A 22914-nucleotide genomic window follows, 5' to 3' on the forward strand; every position below is an offset into this window, starting at 1 on the left:
TCGAGTAAATAAAACAATGGGCCCCAACCTACAGAAGAGACATTTTGGAAAGCATTTGGCCTACTCAGCATCCCAATTACGACATTCGACATTTCATTCAAAGCTTTGTCTTTTCCATTGGGAATCATTGGTTCCTTTGGTGCGCCGTCACGTGACGCCCACCGCGCCATGTTTCCATCAGCGCGTCAGGAAAAGTTTTACAGCCAGAGGGGAAAAAGCAGCAGACTAGCGTCAAGTAAGCCAGAGTGAAAAATAACACTTCCGGCTCCACCTTTCAAAATAAAATCCCATTGACGAATGTGTTGCAACGAGTTTCGAGCAATTCTTGAAAATACAGACTGCAATGAAGGAGGAATCTGTATCAAATGACAATTGCTGTTTCCCCAATAAATCCTTTTCACAGCATATATCCATACTCACATTGGTCTCTACGGTGACAGGGGGACCAAGCAGTCATGGACCTTCCGTAAGCCTGAGGATCGGGGTTCAAGGCCCTGTGTCGTATAGCATTTGCCCTGCTGAAGTGTCTTTGAGCAAGGGACGCTGTCCTGTGACTGATGGGGCAAAGTAAACAGAGAATTTCACTAGTCAGCCATAATATGCCACCAACGCAATGCCCTGTGCTTGCAATAGCCAACATTGCAGACTGTCAGAAAATCCCCAAAACCTTTGCTTTGACACAAAACCTTTACTACACAAGTTGTAAGAACGGCCTCTTCCTTGTAAAAAAAAAAAGCATTGTTTTTTTCCACCTTTATTTTGAAGGAAATATCTCCTAACTTCCGATGTTTTTGTAGCTAACTATGTGCGGCTTGACGCAGCTCTGGAAGCAGCAGGGGAAAGAGAGACAAGCAAGCAACAGGAACAAAGTTGTGGGACTAAACTCCACAGTATTGCGGTGTCCACCCGTGAAATGAAAGAACCATCTCTCCGTCTCCGAGTAGACAGCCTCCCGTGTGCTTTCAAGACAACAGCAGCTGTGTTTTTACGGATTAATTAAAGGCGTCTCTTGGAGCTTTTTTGGCACATTGTTATTGTGGAGAGTGGATGCGCTTGAGGACTGTGCTTTCTGAGCATAGTTAAGAAGAGTGCCTCGTAACGTTACCCCGTAGAAAATGCCTTAAAATCGTTTTTTTTTTTACTTTTCGGTATATTTTTACTTCATTGGTTTATCCACAATCTTCAAGTTTTGGACTTGTTTGTACGGAACAAGTCTCCTAACTCTCGCCCCTCGGTGACAGCAGAGGTGAGTGTGTGTGATCCAGATCCATGAAATGCATCGGAGTTGTAGCCTAAACATTGTAGCTATCTGTGTCAAACCAAAACACCGAAAAGCAAAGTCCATTTTTTCTTTCAGTTTTGAGTTGTAGATGTAAAGTTTATGAAGTTTAGACACTGAAAATTATCAGACAAAAAATGTTTTTACTTTGAAGAACGGAGGAGTTGCACGTAGGCTGCAGCCAGATTTTAAAATGCCTGGTCAAGAGTCAGCAAACACATAGGAATATTATAGTGATACCACAGGATATAAAATGCCATTAAGCACGATAAAGTCACCATAGAGTCACTATTGAAAACCACAGACACACTAAATCCCTATGGGAAAATCAGAGCATTTTTACTGTGATTTTTCGTCAGGATGGTGGTGGTAATCTCATCGGATTAAAACGACATATGAGTAAATTAGCCCAAATTTATTGGCCTGGAAAGCCTGAAACACACTACTCTAGTTGTTCAAAGAAACATAACTAGAAAATACTACACACTTTTCTGTAGAATTATGCAGCTTTAAAGTTGTTTGGTTCAAACTGGCTGATTGAATCCGTTCACTTGTTTTGGCCTTGGTTGTCAAAGCGGCTTTCTTATGGTGAGAGGAACTGAAATTGTCAAGACACTGGATACATGGGTCTGCCTTTTTCCTCAAATTTACAGTTGTTATTTTTGGGTCTTGCATCATCCCTCAAGAATTGTAAATCACCACGCACTGCTCGATAAAACTGCACATAAACTCCTTTCATGGTAAAGGCTCAAGCTCTCTCAGGACTGGACTAGGTTGAGGTTTTTTTTTTTTTAATGAAAGGAGATCCTAAATTTAAAACAGTCCACAAGATTTACACTTGCACTGGACAAATGGTGCAGGCATTTAAAGTTGCAATAAGGCCAACATTTAAGTCATTTGTTTGCAACCTAACCTAACCTAGTATAATACAGTTGGCAGGTGTCATGTCACTGCAGCAGCAGCAGCAGCAGCAGCAGTGAACTGGTCATTTCCAGTGTTGATGATACATGGTGCATTTCTCAAGGACCTGACTGGAAGCGGATGTGAGTGCCGCCTGTTTGAAACCGAAAAACAATGACACATGCCGTTTTTAGCACATGGCAACAAATTAAAAATCAAGTGTAGTGTCTTGGTCAAGGACACTTCAGCAGGGAGGTTTGAACCTGGGTCCTGCAGTCTCCCTAATCACTACATCACCCTGTTGCCCAGACGCCTAGCCAGTGTCTGAAATTAACTTTTTGGCTCACCTGCCAAGAGCTCGAAAACGTACCTGCCAAGAATGTGATTCACCGGCCAAAACAGTTAATATAGCCTACATTCATAGAAATACCAAAAAAATGGTATAAAACCTGTTTTCAATGCCAATTTGTTAATTTAAAACCTGCTTATACAGTGGAAGAAGTTTATAATTCATTATGAAGTGCAACAGAATTCAAAATTGGAAGAGAGCATTTTGAAGATGTGCTCACGGTCAGAGAGAGTGTACGGTGGTCAGCAGGGACAAAGTTTGAGAACAGGCAAAAACCAAAGACTGTATATAACTGAGGCATTCAAATAGACAGATTTTACTTACATTTGGTGCATTTTGGACCCTGCTTTTGGTCATCGACTGGTTTCTTACTGACCCAGACCTTTACAAAAGTCTACCTTATGATTTTCGCTTATTACAACATAAATTATGATTGCGGCAGTCATTTCCTACATAAATCAATGTCCAGAATGCCACCTTAAGGTCATGGTGTGAATCTAATTTGTTTCCTCCCCAACAACTTCGAGCAGAGAGAGAGGGAGGAGGGAGGTGCAAGCCCCCAACAGCTGTCGGTGTTTTAACAGCTCAGTTCCTCATGAGGTGCCAGATCTTCCTGCCTCCCTGTGTGACTACTATGTGGGTGTGTTTGACTGTTTGGCTGTGTGTGTGTGTGTGTGTGTATTGCTTCGACGCATGTGACACCCCCACTCCCCAGGCTTCCTGCGGAGGAAACTTCCCATCACTTACAGTCACAAAGCAAAACATTGGAGTGAGCGCTAAGCAACAACAACACAAAAAATAGACTCTGTACTTTGAATAAAAGCTTCATCCTTGCTTACAGGTGCGGAGAGAGGGCCATTGCACTGTGTGTGAAGAGGCCAGGTGCTGTATCACACAGTGTGGATTAATATATCGGTGGATTAACTGGCTACCATGGCATCACCTGGTGACATCGCAGAGGGAGGAGCCAATGAGGAGTTCAATGACATCATCAAATGGAGATCTGGTACGACCCAATCGCTGATGTTCTTGATCACATCTTTGGCCAATGTTGAGATTGTTGAAAAGATACTAAGATGTGATGTGAGCCTATGCTTTATGTTTTCATGCACTATATGTACTCAGGCAGAGCAGGATGGAAAGGTTAAGTGTGTGTGTGTGTGTGTGTGAATTCAAGTGTGATCTAAGAGGATGATATTTACACTGCCCTCCGCAAGAGGACAGATATCTCATGGCTGCACAGAGAGAGAGAGAGAAACAGAGAGAGAGAAAGTTACGTTGTACGTGCATGAAGGCAGTCGCCCAGAGGAAACCCCGACAAGGCCAGAAATCCTGTTGTGCATGGATAACCTCAGCTCCCATGGAGGCAGGGGAAAAGAGAAAGCAACAAAGGGATAAAGAGAACCGGAGATGGCTGAATGTGACAACTTTGCCAGGAGAAAGAGAAAGTAAAAGAAAAGGTGGCGATGGGCAGGACAGAAAGGAGGAGGGCAAGAATGTAGGGATGGGTTTAGAGAGCAGCAGCACACTCTGATCCCTTTCTCAACCGATCATTCCATTCCATAGGTTAATCTTTTATAGACGCCACCCGCAGAGAGACACACACACACACACAGACAAATTAAAGTTGTTTTTCTTGGAAGGGGAGTGCTTTGTGAGATGACAGTTGAACACACATTCAAATTGCAAACATTTAAGGTAAGCACAGTATTTACTTGACATGATGTGAAGTAAAAAAAGAGGGTAAACTATTCCGCATATAAAAAGGTGGGTCAACTGAATTTTGGTGGGTTTTCCCTCCACTCTGTCCCTGATGATGATGATGATGACGGTGATGGTGATGGTGATGGTGATGGTAGATAAGTCCTCCCCATTCAGTCCATGTGGCAGCTTTCCCTGCTCCCTAGTGGTTTTAGGTTCCAGTCTCAGGAATGGGACCGGAGCCCAGCCTCGGAACGCCGGCGGATTCCGGGCCAGGAATTCCACCGTGCCGATGGAGTTTGTAATTTACAACGCTTGTCTCCAGACCACAATGCTTTTCTTACAAGGATTCAGGTTACCTAGCAACCCCAAAAGTAATGTTTTCTTTTATGGTGAAGAGGGGAAAATTTAGCACGTAGCTACTTAGCCACTCACTAAAAACAACCCAAGAAATATAGCGGGCGCGGTTGTATTGATGCAATCTGCAGGCTGCAGCACCACTGTTGTCTTCACTCGGCGGATGGGCTTGTGTTGTATTTGTGGTAGTCAGTGGGTTTACATGAATGCGGCTGAAATCAGGTATTTTTCCCCCCCTCATTCAGCGAGTGTGAACTCTGTTAAACCGGGTTAGTTAGGATAAACAATTATTAACAGGGGAAACAGCCGTACACTTCACAGAGCACCAAGCCAAAGGGAAAGTTCTGGAAAACAACTTGTTTTTCACCAGGACACGTGGAACATGGCCTCACCCCAAGAAAACACATAACACACACACTCGTCCTTTTTATCATCAGAGAGACACTTAACGGCTTTTAGGTGGCCAGGTTTTTATAAACTACAGAGACTGATTCTAAACACTGATCCCTCCGCAGCCAAACAGACTGTGGCCAACACACTGTGGAGCCTGAGTGTGGTGTGAGAAATTGAGAGGGAAAGAAAGATGGCGAGAAAGAGAGAGATTTGTAGTCTACGTTGAGTTGAGGCATGGGATTTGGGTGGCGATTGACAAGCAGGTGAGCTACAGGCTAGAGTGTGTGTGTGTGTGTGTGTGGGGTGGGCAGGTGGAAGGATGTTTTCACAGCTGAGATGAGCGAGGGAGCGGGGGTCTTCGCGAGGCATTAATGCACTCGTTCATGTGATCTCCATACCTGTTGTAAGCCTCAGTGTGTGTGTGTGTGTGTGTGTGTGTTTGAATCGTTATAGAATTTCTCAGAGCAGTGGACTGTATACTTGCCTCATACACTATCAATTTCCTTGTCATAACAGCTCCGCAACACGCACACACACACACCCCTAAGTCATCATTTTCTTGTCATCATTACTGATTGACAGGAAATTATCATCGGTCGCCCTGGTCTTGTGGAGAGAATGATCAGTCTGTGATTTTGAAGTTAAGTTTTAAGTATTTTAGCTGCTGGGTGTTCCGACCGTAAACTAGGATTATGGTGAGATCACTACGACAGAGTATGTTGGGGCAGGGGTGTGTGTGTGTGTGTGTGTGTGTGTGTTGTCCCTCTGCCTCCTGTGATGGAGGTCAGCAAGCCAGACACTCTGTCCCTTTTCACAGACATATGCACACTCATGCTCAAATACTCAGAGGGGAGGTGGACGGGGGCTCATGTTTTCCAGCGTGTCAAGTTGTTATGTAAGCCCACAATGGACCAGGGAGGGAAAGAAAGACAGAGCGTAAGGGACAGAGAGGAAAGAGGGGGCAGGGTAGAAAACGTGTGAAGCAGGTGAAAGCAGCGGTTCTGGGAAAAGTGACTCTAGGAGCATACATGACACTGTGCCTGCTATCTGTTGGCATTAGTGTGTGTTGGGTTAAAGTGTGATGGAAAATGGCTATCACCTACCTGTATATGCGTTCTCGTTTAGGGCTCATACCCTAGGTCAAATAATTATTGGCGATTGTTTTAACCTACCTGGAGTACCAGATGGGTGGGGTTTAAAATAACCGTATTCGAGCAATTCAGAAGGTGTCAGATAAGTCACTGAAAAGTTAAAATTGGCTTTAAAATAAGCTTAACTCTTTGGTACTTGGTATATTTTGCTGTGTGGCAAACCACACCCATCTGGTACTCCATACAGGCTAAAACAAATGCTAAGAATTATTTGCAAATACTATTTGACGCAGGTCTGTTTGGTTTAGCCTATTTCCCCCCTGCCCTACCTGGCCTGCCTGTGCACGTCCCTTCCCCCTACCCATTACGCAAAGTGGAGACAAAGGTGAAAGGTCAAATATCATCCACAGGGTTTGGGCTGTTGTTTAACAACCATTACCCAAACACACACACACACACACACACACACACACACACACACACACACACACACACACACACACACACACACACCTACACCTGACCTTCTTCCTCTCTGTGTTTATTTGTCACTTGAGAGCTCTGCTGTGGAAGAGCCTGCTAAAAAACACACTCAGGCGGCTCTGGTTACCTGACCTGCTCCTGTTCTTCTCCATCTTTCTCTGTCTCCTCTATTGTTTCTGCCTCTCTTTCTCTCACTCACGACCATGCCTTCTCTCGCTCTCACCTTGATGGATTGTTGTTCTGTGTGTATCTGTGTGGTGGGTGCATTCATGTATGTGTGAGTGTATAGCATGGGTTGCACCAGTGACCCCTGACCTTCTCTGCTCTACCCATTGAGCTAGACCAGACCATCAGCTTACGTATTGTCTGTGGGTGTGAGAGACAGCATAATGGAGGAGATATTGGTTAGCAGACAGGAATGTGAAAGTCACCAAACGGAGGGTGTGGAGGGTGTGGTACCAAGCTAGATGTTAGAATGATTTCCCTAAAGAATTGTCACCCTACTAGCTCAGCTGCATGTCATGTAGCCTAAATTCTGGTCTTGGCAGTCGCAGTAGGGTGGACCATGTACTTGGAAACATTTCAAGTGGTGTGTGTGTGAGAGAGACAGAGAGAGAGAGAGATTGGATTATCAGTTTACACATAGTCAAATAGACAGCATTCCATAGCTTTAAGGCTATCTATGTCAGTAGAGACGCTGCAGGGAGTAGTTTTCAGCACATAGCTACGGCATAACAACCATATCCAGCTGTCAATGAGAGACTCACTGAGAGACCAACACACAGATTTGTGGAGACACAAACACACTGTGTGTGCACATGCATGTGTGGGTAGCATGCGACCCAAACCAAAACAAAGGTCCTTTCTCTCCATCCATGGCCACCCCTCCATGAGGTGATTATGATGCCCATTATTTGTATTTCTCTCTCTCTGGTGTCAGAACTGTAATTTCTCCTATGGCTCTATGGTCATTGAGTTCTCATGAGTGTATTTTGATTTTAGTGTGTATGGGAAAGGCTGTGTCAGCTCAGCAATATAGACACAAGTGTGTGTGTGTGTGTGTGTGTGTGTGTGTGGGAAGTGGGAGGGAAGGAAGGAGCTCTCCAAAATCCTGGCTGGAAATTTGGGAATGGAGGCACTGGCCAAAATATCTCCCCTGGGTGCGGTTGCGTGTGGGACTCTGCTTCTTTGGTACGTGTGTGTGTGTGTGTGTGTGTGTGTGTGTGTGTGTTTCAGCATACAGACACCCCACCCAGCACAGATGACATTTAAACTCTTCTAGAGTAGGCTGGAAATGGCAGAAAATGATCAGTGTACTTTTAAAGTCCCCTGTGGTTGTTAGGCCGTTTGTACTTGTGTATGTGTGTGTGTGTGTGTGTATGTGTGTGTGTGTGTGTGTCCATGTTCAGTGAGAATGCTTTAACCTCTGTGTCTCACTTGTTCCATGAGGGCAAACAGCTGGAAACACAGGCACACACTCTCTCTCTCTCTTTCTCACACACACACACACACACACACACACACACACACACACACACACACACACACACACACCCTCCTCTCCTCTTTTCATGAATCTCCCTTTCCAAAGCTGCCCCTCCTCCTAGTTCAAACCCCCCTCCTCTCCCCCCTTGCCTTGCTCATTAGGGCTACAAAGCCATGTTGCCCAATCTACCTTCTGACCCCTCGCATGACACAAGAGGATTTACTAAAACAAAAAACAGGCTGAGGCCCAGAGAGAGTTCAGATTAACCCTTTAAAGCTACAGCAGCATTTCTGTACTAAGTAAATTACTTCAAGGGATTGAATCCCTCCCTATCTAGTTCCATTCAAGTTTCATATTGGTGCTAAAACTATACTTTTTTAATACATCTCCATGCTGAAAAAATGGAAGTATATGTCGTCATGCATACCATTATTACATACCATTTACTCCTCTAAACAGGTTTAGCACAGGTTCACTTGATTTCTTCAATTAAAAACACCCAGAAGTTAGGCAAAATTTCAAAGATCTCATTCAAGAGATCTTATTCCAGATTTTAAAGCTTTTTGATACCATGTTGATACCAAAAATCTGTAGCCCCAGAGACCATGGAGTGTAGACTGTTACAAATCAAAGACAGATTATTCCAATGAAGCATAGACAAGAGAAGGGTTTTGAGATGGGGCATCGATTGAGAGATTTTTGTTTTTGGTATTTTGCCTGTATTGGCTAGGTCACAGTAGAGGGAGACAGACAGGGGGAAGACAAGCTACAGACGTCCCAGGCTGGATGTGAACCCAAGATGTTGTGGTTACATGGTATGGGCCTTGAGAGATTCTGAGGATGAAGGGGTGGAAGCCTCCTTCTAACGACTCTTCCAAGGCCCTGGGCGGAGGCCTGTGGCATTGTGGGAGATTTCCATGTTCCATTTCTTTCTCTTGGATGTAGGCCGGACCACTGACTCATCTCCTGTCTGTGTATATTTGTATTTGTGTGTCTGGGCAACTTAGCCATGATTGCCACTGCCACTAGTTGAACTTGCAGCATTGTTTTTGCTATATTGTGGCCTTGTTTTTAAATAAAAAATCCACCCTACTCTTTAACATTGTAAAAAACAGCTATTGGCAATGTACCTTGCATTTCTGGGTCCATTTTCTGATGTATTTTTCTTATTCCTGCAGACAACTGGCCAAACGTAGGCACCTTGATGTCATGTTGAGATATTTCTAGCTAGAAGCTACAAGTTTGATAGCAGAAAACGTTTCAGCGATATAAAACATCAACATGTATGTCAGGTTTTGGTGTCAGTTCCTTAAGATCAAAGAGCGAGGGCTGTTACACAATCAATGAAGAAAGAAAAGCCAGCACTCATAATGTCCTTTTTAGGGCTGAAACGATTCCTCGAGAAACTCGAGTAACTCGATTACTAAAAATCATCGATGCAAATTCTTTGCATCGAAGCTTCGTTTAATCCATATAACTATATACACACTCAGTGTTTCGCACGGATGATTATTACTGTTGCACAACGCGCTGGAGAGAGAGAAAATAGCGAGGGGCGAAGAGAAGAGACAGGCCAGAGAAAACGACAGAAAGTGTCCAAAGTTTCGGATCCAGTGTTGCTAACTTGGCGACTTTGTCGCTAGACTTAGCGACTTTTCAGACCCCCCTGGCGACTTTATTTCTCAAAAGCGACTAGCGACAAATCTGCCGACTTTTTCTGACCATGGGAAGCAATGTTAATGTGTTGAATCCCAAAGCATTTGGCAATAAATTGGTTCGGCTGATGCCGGTTTTCTCTACTTGTCTAATCCAGAGAGGTCTGACGATCACAGCGCTTCCCACACAGCGTAGCTCCCTCCCTCCGCTGAGAGCAGGGACTGTAGGATAGGGTCCACTTGTAATTGCTACCGGCGTACGCCGAAACTGGCCGGGTGGGCGGAGTCAGCACTTAATATTAAAACGGGATGAGATGAAGGCTAGTAAAGAATGCACGTTAATTATGGCTATATGTAATGGCTAGTTAAGAACGTAAATCAATATGGTGGCTAGTTATGATGTCCCTAAGTTAGCTAAGTTTTGCTCAAGAAAATAACCACAGAAAATAAAATGCTGCAGTCAATTTGTGAAAGCCTGAGCTTCATTCATGTTATTATTATGATAGTCACACACACATACACACACACACACACACACACACACACACACACACACACACACACCTACTCCCCTCACAGTGATTCATAAAATACCCCAGAAAGCAAAATATCAGGTGGTGTAAGTAGCAATTGGAGCCTAAAATGCACCAGTCCAATACAGCAGGTATATTCAGTTTAGTTTGATTGCAGTGAGTAGGGTCAGCAGGTGTAGGGCAACCCTTCAACATAGCAAATAAATGTACATTAGCCAGTCTTATGAACTTGTATGATATTTAGGCCTAGTAATAAATATCAATAATAATTATTATTTCACCTCGTTTTCAGTAAATCACAGTGTCGTATGGACAGCTTCGTGCGGACAGCTTTTCTCTTTTGTATATTTACTATTGCTCTTTAATAAAGCAAAAGTATTTCTTATCCGATTACTCGATTAATCGATGGAATAATCGGTAGAATACTCGATTACTAAAATAATCGATAGCTGCAGCCCTAGTCCTTTTGTCTTATAATTGAATGGGCAGCTATAGAGCACAAACGACGGACACGTTTCAGCAATAAGCCATCATCAGCGTTATGTACACATGTTATGTTATGTTACACAATCATACACGGACAAATCTATCATAGAAGAGGCAGAGATGCCAATTTCTCCACTGACAGCAGCCTCAAAAGACCAGAATGCAATGCAGAAAAAGACATGTTGCGTTTTGAGTAAGGGGCGCGACTCTTGTTGACTGGAAAAACTTGCTCTGTTGTTGTTGTTGTTACTATGCTATCGCTATCACTATTGCTTCCCCTATTCACATACTGAGTGCAACAAGTTTAGGCACATTCTCTGGGGGTTGTTGAAAGGCATTCTGGGAAATTTAGGAAATCACTAACTGAAGTAGAAGTAGACATGGCAGGTTGAGGGAAAATGGGTACACCAAAAAAGTTAATTACAACGCTTCATCAAAATAGCACCTACCTCTTGGAGCGCAGGAGGTATTTTTTCCCTTTAGGGAAACTGATTTTCTGTTTATGGAGGATGGCTGACTAACTGTTATTGTGTGTGTAAATGTATTATGGGGGTTATATCTATGGTTATCTATATATACAGATATCTGTATCTATGGTTGTTTGGGTTTGTGGAAGGAGTCGCTGGTTGGCCAGCTGAGGAGTGACATGGTCAGGTCACATTAGTCAGGGTCTTTTCCACTCTGTCTAGGTCATTCAGGACTCAGGATCCTCTCGCCAAACCCCATCTATTGCTAATTGTTTATGACATAATATGTCATGTAATCTCATGTAGGATGGGAACCTTTTGTGGCTTGGATCCAACTTGGATTCGATGGACAACCAACACATACACATGTAAGTGTGTGTGTGAGGGGGAGAGAGAGGGAGAGAGAGAAGTGTGTTTGTGTATATGCACTTGAACGTGCGTACCTTCGTTCAAACGGCTTATGAGGGATGAGCTCAGGGTGATGTGCGGAGACAGAGTAACAGATAGGGAGAGGGACGCCTGCCTCTGGGTTCATGGCTGATGCAGCCCAGTGGGAAGTCCCTTTTTGGTCTTCTGATTCCTTCAGTCACTGCCAAGGCCAGCCTCACCCAACCCAGCTCATTCCTCTGTGCTGTGTCCAGGCCAGCTGCTGCAGCCCTCTGTGGAAGGAAGTGGATTTAATTCAATCAGACTCTGGGTGGAAGTTGGTCACGGGGGGACCGGGCTAAAGTCAGCCTTCTCTTCCTCCTTGTGAAGGAAAGGAAGAGTGAAAACAAAACACAGGAAAATAAACTTTCTCTCTCTGACTCTCTCTCTCTCTCTACTCTTACCCCTCCCGCCCCCCTCCTTCTCTGCGGGAATAGAGTTGTTTATTCAGTTGCCCCTCATTGACTAAATATGTCAATGAGCAAATGGACTCAGGCCTTTGCCCTGTTGCCTGTTCCCTGGGACTGGCTCGCAGACCTGTGTTAAATGTCAGGAGGCATGTCATACTTTGACTGTATGTCCACCAATATTAAATCTGTGAGTCATTTATTTGATTGTCAAAGGGCAGGTTTCACTTTCATGTAAACATTAGTCATGGCAGCATAGGAGGAGGCTCTCTCGGTCTCAGCGGCAGTGTGTGTGTAGGGCTCGGGTCACTCCGGGTCATGTTTATCTGCGGTCACATCCTGTGACGCGGGGGAACGAGGGCTGTCCTCCTAGTCACTCTCTCTGTGTTTTCTTGGGAGATTCAGCTGTCAACTGCAGCACTGCGTATGGGACACAGACACACACACACACACAAACCTCCATCTCTCTGTCACCTGCCACTTCCCTCTTAATTGACAAGCTGAAGCAATCCCTGCTCTCTTCACCCCCTTTTCTCGCCCTCCTGCCGTGTGTGTGTGTGTGTGTGTGTGTGTGTGTGTGTGTGTGTGTGTGTGTGTGTGTGTGTGTGATGTCACAGCAGCCAGGCCGCCCCAGCACCCCAAGTAAACATACCCAGCATACTTGATAAACGCTCACACCTCCACTTCCTCTCTCTCTCTCTCTCTCTCTCTCTCTACCACCACCTTCTCTTCCTCTTCCGGATTTGTTGTTTTTGTTTCTGTCTCTCTAACTTTTTCTCTTGTTTTACTTTCTTTCCGTCATGAATTTGAGTAAGTGGCTGCCGTGGAGAAAGCGTAACTTTTTCAGGAGGAAAGGGAAGCAGGAAAATGGCCCTATGCTGGGTAAGTGGTTGAGCACATCTGTATAAAGTGGAGGAGTTTAACAGTGATTTCGAAGGGGCACGGCAGGAAACTAAGCTTTTTATCCACTTGACTTCTAAATTTTATCTGCCACTCTGACTATTTTAGCAGCCAAAAGGGCTTTTAAGAACCTCCAAATGATGGTCGCTACCTCCAAAGTGTCTGGTAGAGTATATTAACTTAGCAGTCACAGTCAAAATATACTAGCAGTTGATTGTCCCTCCCTGCATACCCTCAACAGTTAATGCCAGCCAGTCTAGTCACAGTCTAGTCTCTTCTGGCTATGTACTGTATACTCTCCAACAATATGTTTGATGTTTTCTGTTAAATGTCATTGTTCATCATTTGTAATAGCTAATGTGGAAGGGTATTTTTTTTTTTTACAAGATATGACCATGGTAATTATTTAACATTATCCAAGACTTGAGTGATTTCAGAGATTATAATAGTCCCTGGACAGTGCGTGTGTGTGTGTGTGTGTGTGTGTGTGTGTGTGTGTGTGTATGTGTTTACCTCTTTGTCTGCATGCATTTGGAGTTTGTGTTGATATGCTGCCCTGCGCCACCAGCACCTCTATATGGCTCGACTCCTTTGCGCATCCAACCAGTCAACAATGATACATCTAAATTTCTGTGTTTGCTTGGACCAGCATTGACATTGAATTGTGCCTTTACAATGAAACAACTTTCCCACTTCCACATTTTTGAGATCAATGTGAGTATTTTATGATCCAGTAGTGTTACAATGCTGTTATCATAGTCCATGTGTGTCATATGCTTGTGATAGCGACACTGCAGTTTCATGAGTTTGTAAGAGACTTCATATTAACATTGGAATAAGGGAAAGCGCGATATGTGGTGGAAAGGGCAAGGCTTGTGCAACATCTTTGGCTCTGACCAAGCTCTGTGTGTGTGTGTGTCCCGAACTTTGATCATGAATGCTGATTAGTTAGGCAGATTTCCAGGTTCTGCAGTTTAGAGCGTCTTCAGTTTGTGTTATGTTCTTGTTAAATAACCCGTTCAACTCCAGGGCTCCCCTCCAACCGTATCTTCTCCCCTAGCATCCTATGTTGTGTCTATGTTCTCTCTGTGTGTGCGTTTATTTACTCTTTGTGTTTGTGTGTGAGAGAGATCTCAGGCCGATGCGCCTCTCTCCGTGTCTTTCCATCGTGGGAGGCCACTTTGCGTTCTGTCCTGTTGCATGCTGGGATGGTGCCTAACAGAGTGTTGTGTGTTTTCTGTGTTCCTCCCCTATCCCACGATGCATTATGACTGCCCACCTCTGGCTTGCCCTGTCCTGTCCTGCCCTGCCTCCCTCTCCTCTCTCTCTCTCTCTTTCATTGGCAGTATCCCTCTTTCTCTCCCCTCCCTCTGCTGCATTCTTCTGATCTTTTCCTCCCTCTCCGGTCAAGGAGCGACAGAGTCGGAGGAGAGAGAAGGAGAGGGAGGCAGGAATGTGAGATTCTGTTCTGCGTTGATACTCTTGGTCTATCTCTTCCCCTCTTTTTTTTTTTGTGTTTGCTGCTTCTCCGGTTTGGCATTGTGGCGGCCTGCAGTGAGAGATGGCAGAGCACGGGCTCAAACTCAGAGGTAGGCACATCAGACAGATATCATCAGACAGGTATGTGACACATGGCTTGGTGGCAATTAGGTGTGTCACAGGTATGCCACAAAGGTGTGGTAGATCACGGACATTAGTGACAAATTTGTCTCAGTTCCGTTCTGCATTCTGGTCTAGATATGTAGAAGCTTAGAACCAGTTCAGTAGAATGGGCTGCTTGATGGGAGCTAGATGGAAGTTTTCAAGTGGATTGTCATTTGCAAAGCTTAACTAGTTGATATTTACTGTTGTTAACTTTCTCCAGCTCTTGGGTAAACACACATTTTGGGCATAAAGATGCAATCCAGGATTTACTCAAGTTTAGGTATTCAGATATGTTCGTGCAGGGGTTGACTTAATGGAAAATAAGCTTTTTGGAGCATTATTGGCCCTAATTCATTTGAACTTGAAATACAGCTCTGTCGTACGTACTGCTGTACAGAGTTTACAGGCATGACTATTTGAAACCAACCTTTTACAGCCTCTAAATATATTTAAATCTCTTGGTCACCAGCCCCATTCTCTGAAGGATAGGGATACAAAGATGCAAGGTCTGTCAGTCCTTGTATCAAAATCTCTTTTCAGACCAAAAACAATGTCTTCTGTTCTATCAGTCAATATGTAAACAAAGCCAGTAGTGGGGCAACAGTGTTGCAATTGGTGGCACCATAGTGTAATTCCACAGTAGGCTTTAAACACATTTAACAGCAAAGATTGATTTGATTGGATTTTAATGAATTGTCCAGATGCTACTGAATTCAAACTCAGTCATACATGCTTCATTTGTTGTATCTTCCCTTTTCTGATTCACTGTTAATTTTAAAAGCTGGGCCAATTATTTACAGTTGGTTTAATTTTTAGAGTGAGCATTCATCATTCTGCTCTGCGTATACCAAAGCCCGATGCCCCCAACCTTTCTATTCACCTCTAATTACACCAATGCACGCACCTAAACACACCACAGGAGTGTTTTTCAAGCCGCTAAGTGGGGATATGGGTTAATCTTCCTGGACGTTAGGAGTGTTTTCCCTACAAATTCCCAGATCTTGGCTAGGGGAGAGTGTCAACAAGGCTGCGCCGGCTGGGACAAGCTTAGACAAGTGACCGTTGGAGGGAGGGGGGAGGAATGTGTGTGAAATTATGGGAATTCTATGCATTCCTCTCAGCCTACAGAGTCAAAATAGAATACGTCTCTGCCGTCAAACTGTGAATAGGGTTGAGGTGTATGTGAACTTGTGTTTTTGTGTATGCGTATATGTGTGTGAAAAAGAGAGATTGATTGTGAGAGGGCAGGTGAAGTTGAGTGATGGAAGATGATTGAGTTGAAGGCTCATCAGCGTGATTGTCGTAGGACTGTGTGTGTGTGTGTGTGTGTGTGTCCTGTGTAAGGATTAGTGCCCTCCAATAGGCCAGGGGTGGAGCTGTACTGAGAGACAGCTAACAGCTGTGCCTCTCTCCAGCCTCACAGCAAGGTGAAGTTCACCCGGGGAAACTTTTTATGAGCGCGTCCTCTGCTTGAGAGGCTTGTGTTTCATAGCCAAGACAAGGACCTGCTTTAGTGCTTGATTACCAAAGACCTGGGAAAAGCATGCTGTTTGCATTCAACTTCACAAAAAAAAATGTTTTTTTTTTGGTGCAATGACTTTGACCACCTTGACAACTTTCAAACATACACCCCAGGAGGTATCCTGCTTAACTGATATTGGGACTCAAGTTAAAACTTTTCTGTTAACTGTGTACATTCCATGGCCAAACATGCATTTATAAAGCTTTCCTGAGGCCAAAACTAGTCATAATCTTGAGCAAACGTTGAGTTTTAGCTCTAACTATAGCTTGGCTAAAGGCCCAGTGCTGCTCAGTGGTGTGGCTAAACCTTGTAAATATCTCTATTTGTCTAAGCTCTGGGCCCTCGTGTTTACATGTGTGGTGCTGCCGTGGAAACCCTCATGGTTTGTTTGATTTTCACCTCAGTGCCTCCCCCCGCCCCCCCAGGCTCTCTCCACCTGTGAGACGGGAGGGTTACACTCTCCTGGCTGGGTGTAATGAGGCTATATAGTTTATATGACCGTCTGCCCCGTGTTCCAGGCCACCTCCTTTGCGGCTTTTGCTGAACATGTGTGTTTTCTGGCAGTTTTACTTTTCTCACCTTGTTCTGTGTAGTTTCAGGTTTGTTTGAGGTTTACTTCTCAGCGCTGTTCAGTCTTTCTAACATATAGAGAGTCCCCACTGGACATAGAAACAGAGACCGCCTCAGAATTTAATAGATTGGTCACGTTACAGGAAATTAAACTTGTATCAGCATGTATTTTTTTATAGTCCTCAGCTGTTTTTTAATTCATTCATCTCTATAAGCCTTTCTGGCAATTGATTGAAGCCTTTCTGTTGACAGAAAACACCATCAACAGACTATGAGCATGTAAATTTTAGGTCATGGAAATACTTGGCTCTTGTCATGGAAAAGTCTGAGAATTTGACATTTTCTTAGGATGGGAACCCTGCATATAACTTGGAACACAACACTGTGGTCTTCATGCTGTGTGTGTGTGTGTGTGTGTGTGTGTGTATGTGTGTGCTCAGTGAACTGTGAGAAGACACCAGTGGGATTACTCTTCCTGATGTAATCACTACTTCCTGTTTGGCTGTTGAGGAAGAGAGACTTTCCTTTCTCAGCATAATCACTGTACACGATTGTGTCTGTGCATATGTGTGTATATCATCTGTATTGTCCCCTCTGGTTTTATTAGGGGTGTGTGAGTGCGTGTGGTCCAACTATGTGAAATATGGTGACTGATCAGCTGACCGGGTTGAGTATTTGTTCTGCTGACTAATGTGTCTGACTCTCTTGCTCCATTCTCTGCTAGTTCAATAGTTGGCTTCCTCTTACTTGGCTGATAAGATATCTCTATCATATGACCAAGTGACCCATAAAGTGAGTTATCCACTAAAAGCTTGGCAGCATTACTAAGTTACTGCCTGTTGCCCTCAGAAGGGCTGGGCAGAGTTTTTTTTAATACTGTCTGCATCTTAAATTCAATATTGGTTCTAAAACAATACTCTTTCTGTACCATTCTTTGTTGAATGAAAACACATGTCACACTTCTATATAACATTTATACATCAATAGCTTCTCTGTATACAATGAGACCATGCTCAACTGATTTCCTCAATAATAGTTCCTATTGCAAGAATCACAAATTTTGAAGGTTTGATGATTTAAAGCTGCACTAGGCAACTTTACACGTTGGCAGCTCCAAATGGCAGTGAGAGATAACTGTTTGAAAAACTTAAACACCCAGAAATCATGTAATGTGACATCAATAAACTGCACACAGCACGCTCATATTTACCAAACTGTGATCGCTTTATACCAAAGGACACCAAAGGGACGAGAGAGACATCTTTATCTAACTTTGAGTCCAGCTGGACGGACAGTGGAACTTAATTCGGGCAAATAAGGTGAATCTAAGTGTATCCCCTCTTATCCGATTGCAACGAATTATTGTAATAGAAAGTAATACCATACCTTGTGTCCTGTTATAAGACGTTAAATTAGTTCAGTTTGTCTCATGAGGGGCCCTCTCACCTCGTCAAGCCCTTAAGCTTGAAGTGCCTAAGGTGAGGTCTCCTGGTTGAATAGCACACATACCACTGGCCATTCACACACAGCTAAGTACAGGACCATAGCTGATTTAACAGCCTGTTTGTTACGAGAGTGTGTTTTTTTGTTTCCATCATACAAATGTCATGAAGCCCTTCAGTTAAGTCGTCTGTTTACATAATGGCAACCTAAGCACTCATGCAGACAGTTGTAAATAGACATAAGCAAAGTGAGTCACACTACGTAATGGTTTATTAACGTACAGTTGTGTGTGTACATCTTCCTGGTGAGGGTGTTTCTTCTCTGTCTCTCTCTCACACACACACACACACACACACACACACACACACACACACACGGTCTGCCACTGCTTTGATCCGTCCAGCAGTAAGACATTCCTGTGCTGTGGTGAGCAGGAGCAGCAGACGGATGGAGGGAGGGCAGCATGCATGAATCGGGTGTATTGTCCTGTGAAGGTGGCAGGGTGGAGAGCCCAGGAGACCTGAGCCCACAGGGACCCTCTCCTCAGGGGCCTCAGAGGCCCTCTGCAGGGGTGCTGATATGGCTGTAAGGACAGGAGGCCTCCACATGGGCCTTTTTATAAAAGGGAAACTGATATTGTGTTGAAAGCATACCTGTACCCCCCCCCCCCCATCCTAGACACTGATTTGATTTTTAAATGCTCTTGCCTGCTTCTTTCTCTCCTTTCTTGCCCTCTCTACCTGTTTTCTCTCACTATCTTTGTTTGTCTCTGTCTGCTGTCTAACTGTCTTCCTCCCTCTCTCCCTCTCAGTCAGGACATGTCTAGCCATCCTGGCTATTAGTTATCCACTGTGATTGATTGCCATCAGTTGTTGTGGCCCCTGTTATGGCCTATACCCTTTGTCAACTATCCCATCCCTTCATTCCACGACACGACCCCTGGGCTTCTCTGTCTCTCCTGTATCCTGCTCTCCTTCGCCTTCTACATTCATCCCTCACCTCCTTCAGCCGCTGCCTCTTTCTCTTATTCATCACTCAAGAAAGACTCACTCAGGTGGTATTCTTGCTACTTCAGATTTATGTGGGGGGAAAAAAGGTCACTGGACCTTCAGGAGGGTATTTACAGAGTCATGGTTCCTGACACTTTAAATAAGTACAGGTGTAAAGCGTCCAGTCATCTAGCTTCTCACTAGCTACCTCAACTCTCATCCTTCAGCTGTCTCTTTCCACCTAACTTTCTCCCCCACATTGCTTCTCCATACCTGATGCCCCTGTCCCCAGTCATCTTCTCTCCCTGTCTTCCTAGTGTTTATGGAAGGTCTGGGTAGTATGGAAATTTGATCATTTCCTGGTGTCGCAAAATCTGAGAATTTCACAAAAAGCCTAGAAAAGAATGGAAAATGTCGTCATACACATATCACTGCATGTATTGTGATACTTTTTTATGAAGAATAATATTAAACCCATAGAATGTAGTTGACAGTCATATTTCCCAGCCACTTTTAAGCATACAATGTGTTCAACAACTGAACAAAATTTGCAAATCCAGTCACTAAAATAAGGTCTGGCCAAATCATTGAATTTTGAATGAATGGAAAATGTGTGGTAACCCAGTCTTGCCTGCCTTTTCCCTCATTCTCCCTCTCTTCTACTACCATCTATTATCTCATCCTCTCACCTCTTCACCTCTCTCACCCCTCACCCTCCCCTCTTGCCTCCCCTTGGGGTACATTCTTGTTTTTATGCCCCTGCTCTCCAAGCCAGCGGCTGCACACACACACACACACACACACACACACACACACACACACACACACACACACACACACAACATACACTCCACACACCCCAAACAAAGAAGCCGACGACCCCCGGGGCTGGTGATCATAACCTTTGACCTTTTGTTCAGTTCATGGTGCTTTACACAGCGGCTAGTTGAATGACAGTGGTTGTTTAACGCACATACACACACACACACATAACGCATTTAACGCTTCTCCACCTTCAGTTTACAGTCATAGACCCCAGTCACGGCGCACACAGAAGCAGACGTGAGTTCTGTTTTTTTCGACCCGCTCCCTGAGGTGTTCGGTACTGAAACTGACTGACAACTCAATGAGCTGGTTATTCAGCAGGAGGGGCACATAGAGAGAACCAGTTAAACTAAATATGCAGACTGGGAGAGGCTTCAAACATCTCTTCACAGACCCACCTGAGATTTAGCTTCCTTGATACGGTTCGGTCAGTTAACTCTACAACATTATGTCCCCCTAATGCTGCGGCTCCTGGATGAACTGGTACAGACTTTAAGCACTGAACCGGCACCGTAGCTGTTCTATTAGCTGGTCTATTCTATTCTATTCTAATGTAGGCTATGTCTTATGGGCACATGGAAATAAGTGGATTTCCCACTGTTTATTGACCGCTGAGGTGCACCAGCCTGCGGTCTCCAGGGGCCTCATTTATAGAAGTTTCCCGCTGACAAAGTTTGTGCTTTGCGACTAAATCCAAGCTGAACTTGTGATTTATGAAGCATTCATCCCTATGTGTGATTTTCTCCAATTTTCTGTGATACATCATAAGCTAAAACATTTTTTTTTTACCCTAGGCCAAGATACAGATATAGAAATAACTGTTGAAATTGTTTGTTTTCTTCCATATTCTTTTAAATGATCATACGGACGGAATCTAGGACAAAGTCAGAAACTTGTTTTTATAAGTGAAGTCCGAGGCTTTGTATGGGGCTACTCTGATCCATTACAGGAGCCAGCCATTGAACTGGCACATCAAAGCAGCTGACCCTCTGCCTGACACACAATGAGGCCTTATTAGAGAGCCGTGTTGGAGAGAATAAAGGAGGAGAGGGGAGGGAGTCAAGCGGGAAGAGAATGTGAAATATTTGTACAGTTGGACTCAGAGGCTGGAGGGACATTATAAATGGGCAAGCGCGTGTGCACACGTGCAAATGGAAGTGTTTTTTTTTTGTATTTTTTAAAAGTGTGCCAGTATGGGTGTGGTACCAGCCGCTGTTAAGAGACCTTTAATTCTGACATCACGTACCTCATGACAGATATTTTGTCCACGTCGGCCGCATACCCTTCCTGGCTTCGTTTTGTTCCCATTTGAATGTTGTCTGTAATTTTCTAATGTCCCAGCCACATTGATCATTATGCTTTTAAGCCATAAGCCCCGCAGCTACAATTACCAGGATGTCAGGGCGAGAGAGAATTTGGACAGTTGGTGTCCTGAAATAAACGCTTGGAAAATGGACTTTCAAGCTGTTTGGACTGATGTTAACTATGTTCCTTCCTGTCATCACAACACTGACTGTTCTGTTCCGACGCCCAATTTTTGATACACCTGCTCACCTCTCTTTCTCTCTGTCTCTCTCTCTCTCTGTCTCTCTCTCTCTATTTTTTCCCCCCACAGATGAGCATGATGCAGTACAGAAGAAAACATTCACCAAATGGATAAATGCACAGTTCTCCAAGGTAATGTGAAACATTGTGGAGTTGTTCTCCAGCCAAATGCCAAACTTTTATTGCACTAATTAAGGCGCACTAGAAAAGTGACTCATAATCCTGAAGCCCTAAAAGCCAAGCTAATGAGTTTGAAACTTAAAATGCTCCATCTACTTTATATTGAAATGGGCTAGAACATTATGAAGAGGGGCTGAAGTGGTAGGACTAAGTGCAGGCTATTTCAATCCCAGCAGAGTATTTTGTTAGTCTATTTCTGATTTAAAACCTTCCCTGGAGGCCTTGATTGTTGTGCTTGAAACTTCTCTTCCCAGGCTGAAGAGGCTAACATGCTGAGGAAGAAAGGCCTGCAGCCAGCTAGCTTTGCTATTAGCAGAAGAGTAGACTGAATTCACTTTCAAATACTTACTTGTCATTGTATAAACGTTATGGCTCATGTGTGTATGTGTGCAAGTATGTGGCACACCATAACCATCTTTCATCTTAATATGCTAAAACAAAGCACGAAGAGTAGTTACAAATAATGACTGACCCAAGTCCGGTCTGCACTGCTCCACATTTTATCATGTAGCAAAGTGCTATGTGCTAAACACATAATTTTGTTTTGATTTATTTCCTAGTCCATCGCTCTACCCAGCAACAGCTTCGTCAGAGAGTTAATGGCTTTATGTGTGTGGCCTTATTTTTATCTATCTTTATGTACTCCCATAAACAACCTATTAGCAGAATTATGTTCAGCTGATTTTGCGAACAGGTCTAATATAGATATGTGTGCGGCTCAAAAGGGCAGCTTACCCCAAGTGTCTGTTGCTGTTCTCTTGCTCCCCCTCTCCGTCTTTTCTTCTTCTGATTTGTTTTCTGTCTGCTGTTGATGGCTCCAAATTGTTCAGTGGTTCTAGCTCAGTTATTTACACTGAAAAAGCACAGTAGTAGTGCTAAGACGTGCCAAATTTTCTCGTCCTCTTGTTTTCTAGATTTTACACTCTCTGATACCTGCCAACATTCCTGTTAAAAGTATCATGTTTCGTGCTGCTGTTCTGCATTTGGTTGTTCACGTTCCCATATCAGTCCTCATTTTATTTAAATACATGTAACTTTTTAGCTTCTTAAGAGACTTCAATCCACTCTGACATGTACATTTCCTATGGTGTGTGAGTTAATTAGAGTGTTGATTGACTATAAATTTCTAAACTCTGATACTCTGACGGTCACATGTATATCCAAATTTCCCGTGGAGTTTGGGTTGATTACGGTGTTGACTGTTAAAATCCACATTCCAAATTTCCTGTGGTTTGTTAGTTGATTGGAGTGTTGATTGATTGCTATAACAACAAAGATGTGGA

The 22914-nt window shown here is 43.9% G+C and overlaps 1 protein-coding gene across 6 annotated transcripts in view; it reads left to right on the forward strand.

Moving 5' to 3' along the window:
• Positions 1 to 848: 848 nt before the first annotated feature.
• utrn (utrophin) overlaps positions 849 to 22914 on the forward strand; it is a 182619-nt gene continuing 160553 nt past the window's right edge. For 4 of the 6 annotated variants that reach the window (XM_078289960.1, XM_078289965.1, XM_078289961.1 and 1 more), the window contains exons 1-2: positions 12786 to 12895; positions 21522 to 21583. In XM_078289960.1, coding sequence (XP_078146086.1) covers positions 12814 to 12895; positions 21522 to 21583 — 144 coding nt within the window. In that variant the 5' untranslated portion in view covers positions 12786 to 12813. Of the gene's footprint in view, positions 1247 to 3369; positions 3535 to 12785; positions 12896 to 14346; positions 14503 to 21521; positions 21584 to 22914 lie in introns of those variants that run through there. The other 2 variants (XM_078289962.1, XM_078289966.1) reach the window with 2 other exon arrangements.

The sequence above is a fragment of the Centroberyx gerrardi genome, chromosome 18 (assembly GCF_048128805.1).
Source record: "Centroberyx gerrardi isolate f3 chromosome 18, fCenGer3.hap1.cur.20231027, whole genome shotgun sequence".
Lineage (NCBI taxonomy): Eukaryota > Metazoa > Chordata > Actinopteri > Beryciformes > Berycidae > Centroberyx > Centroberyx gerrardi.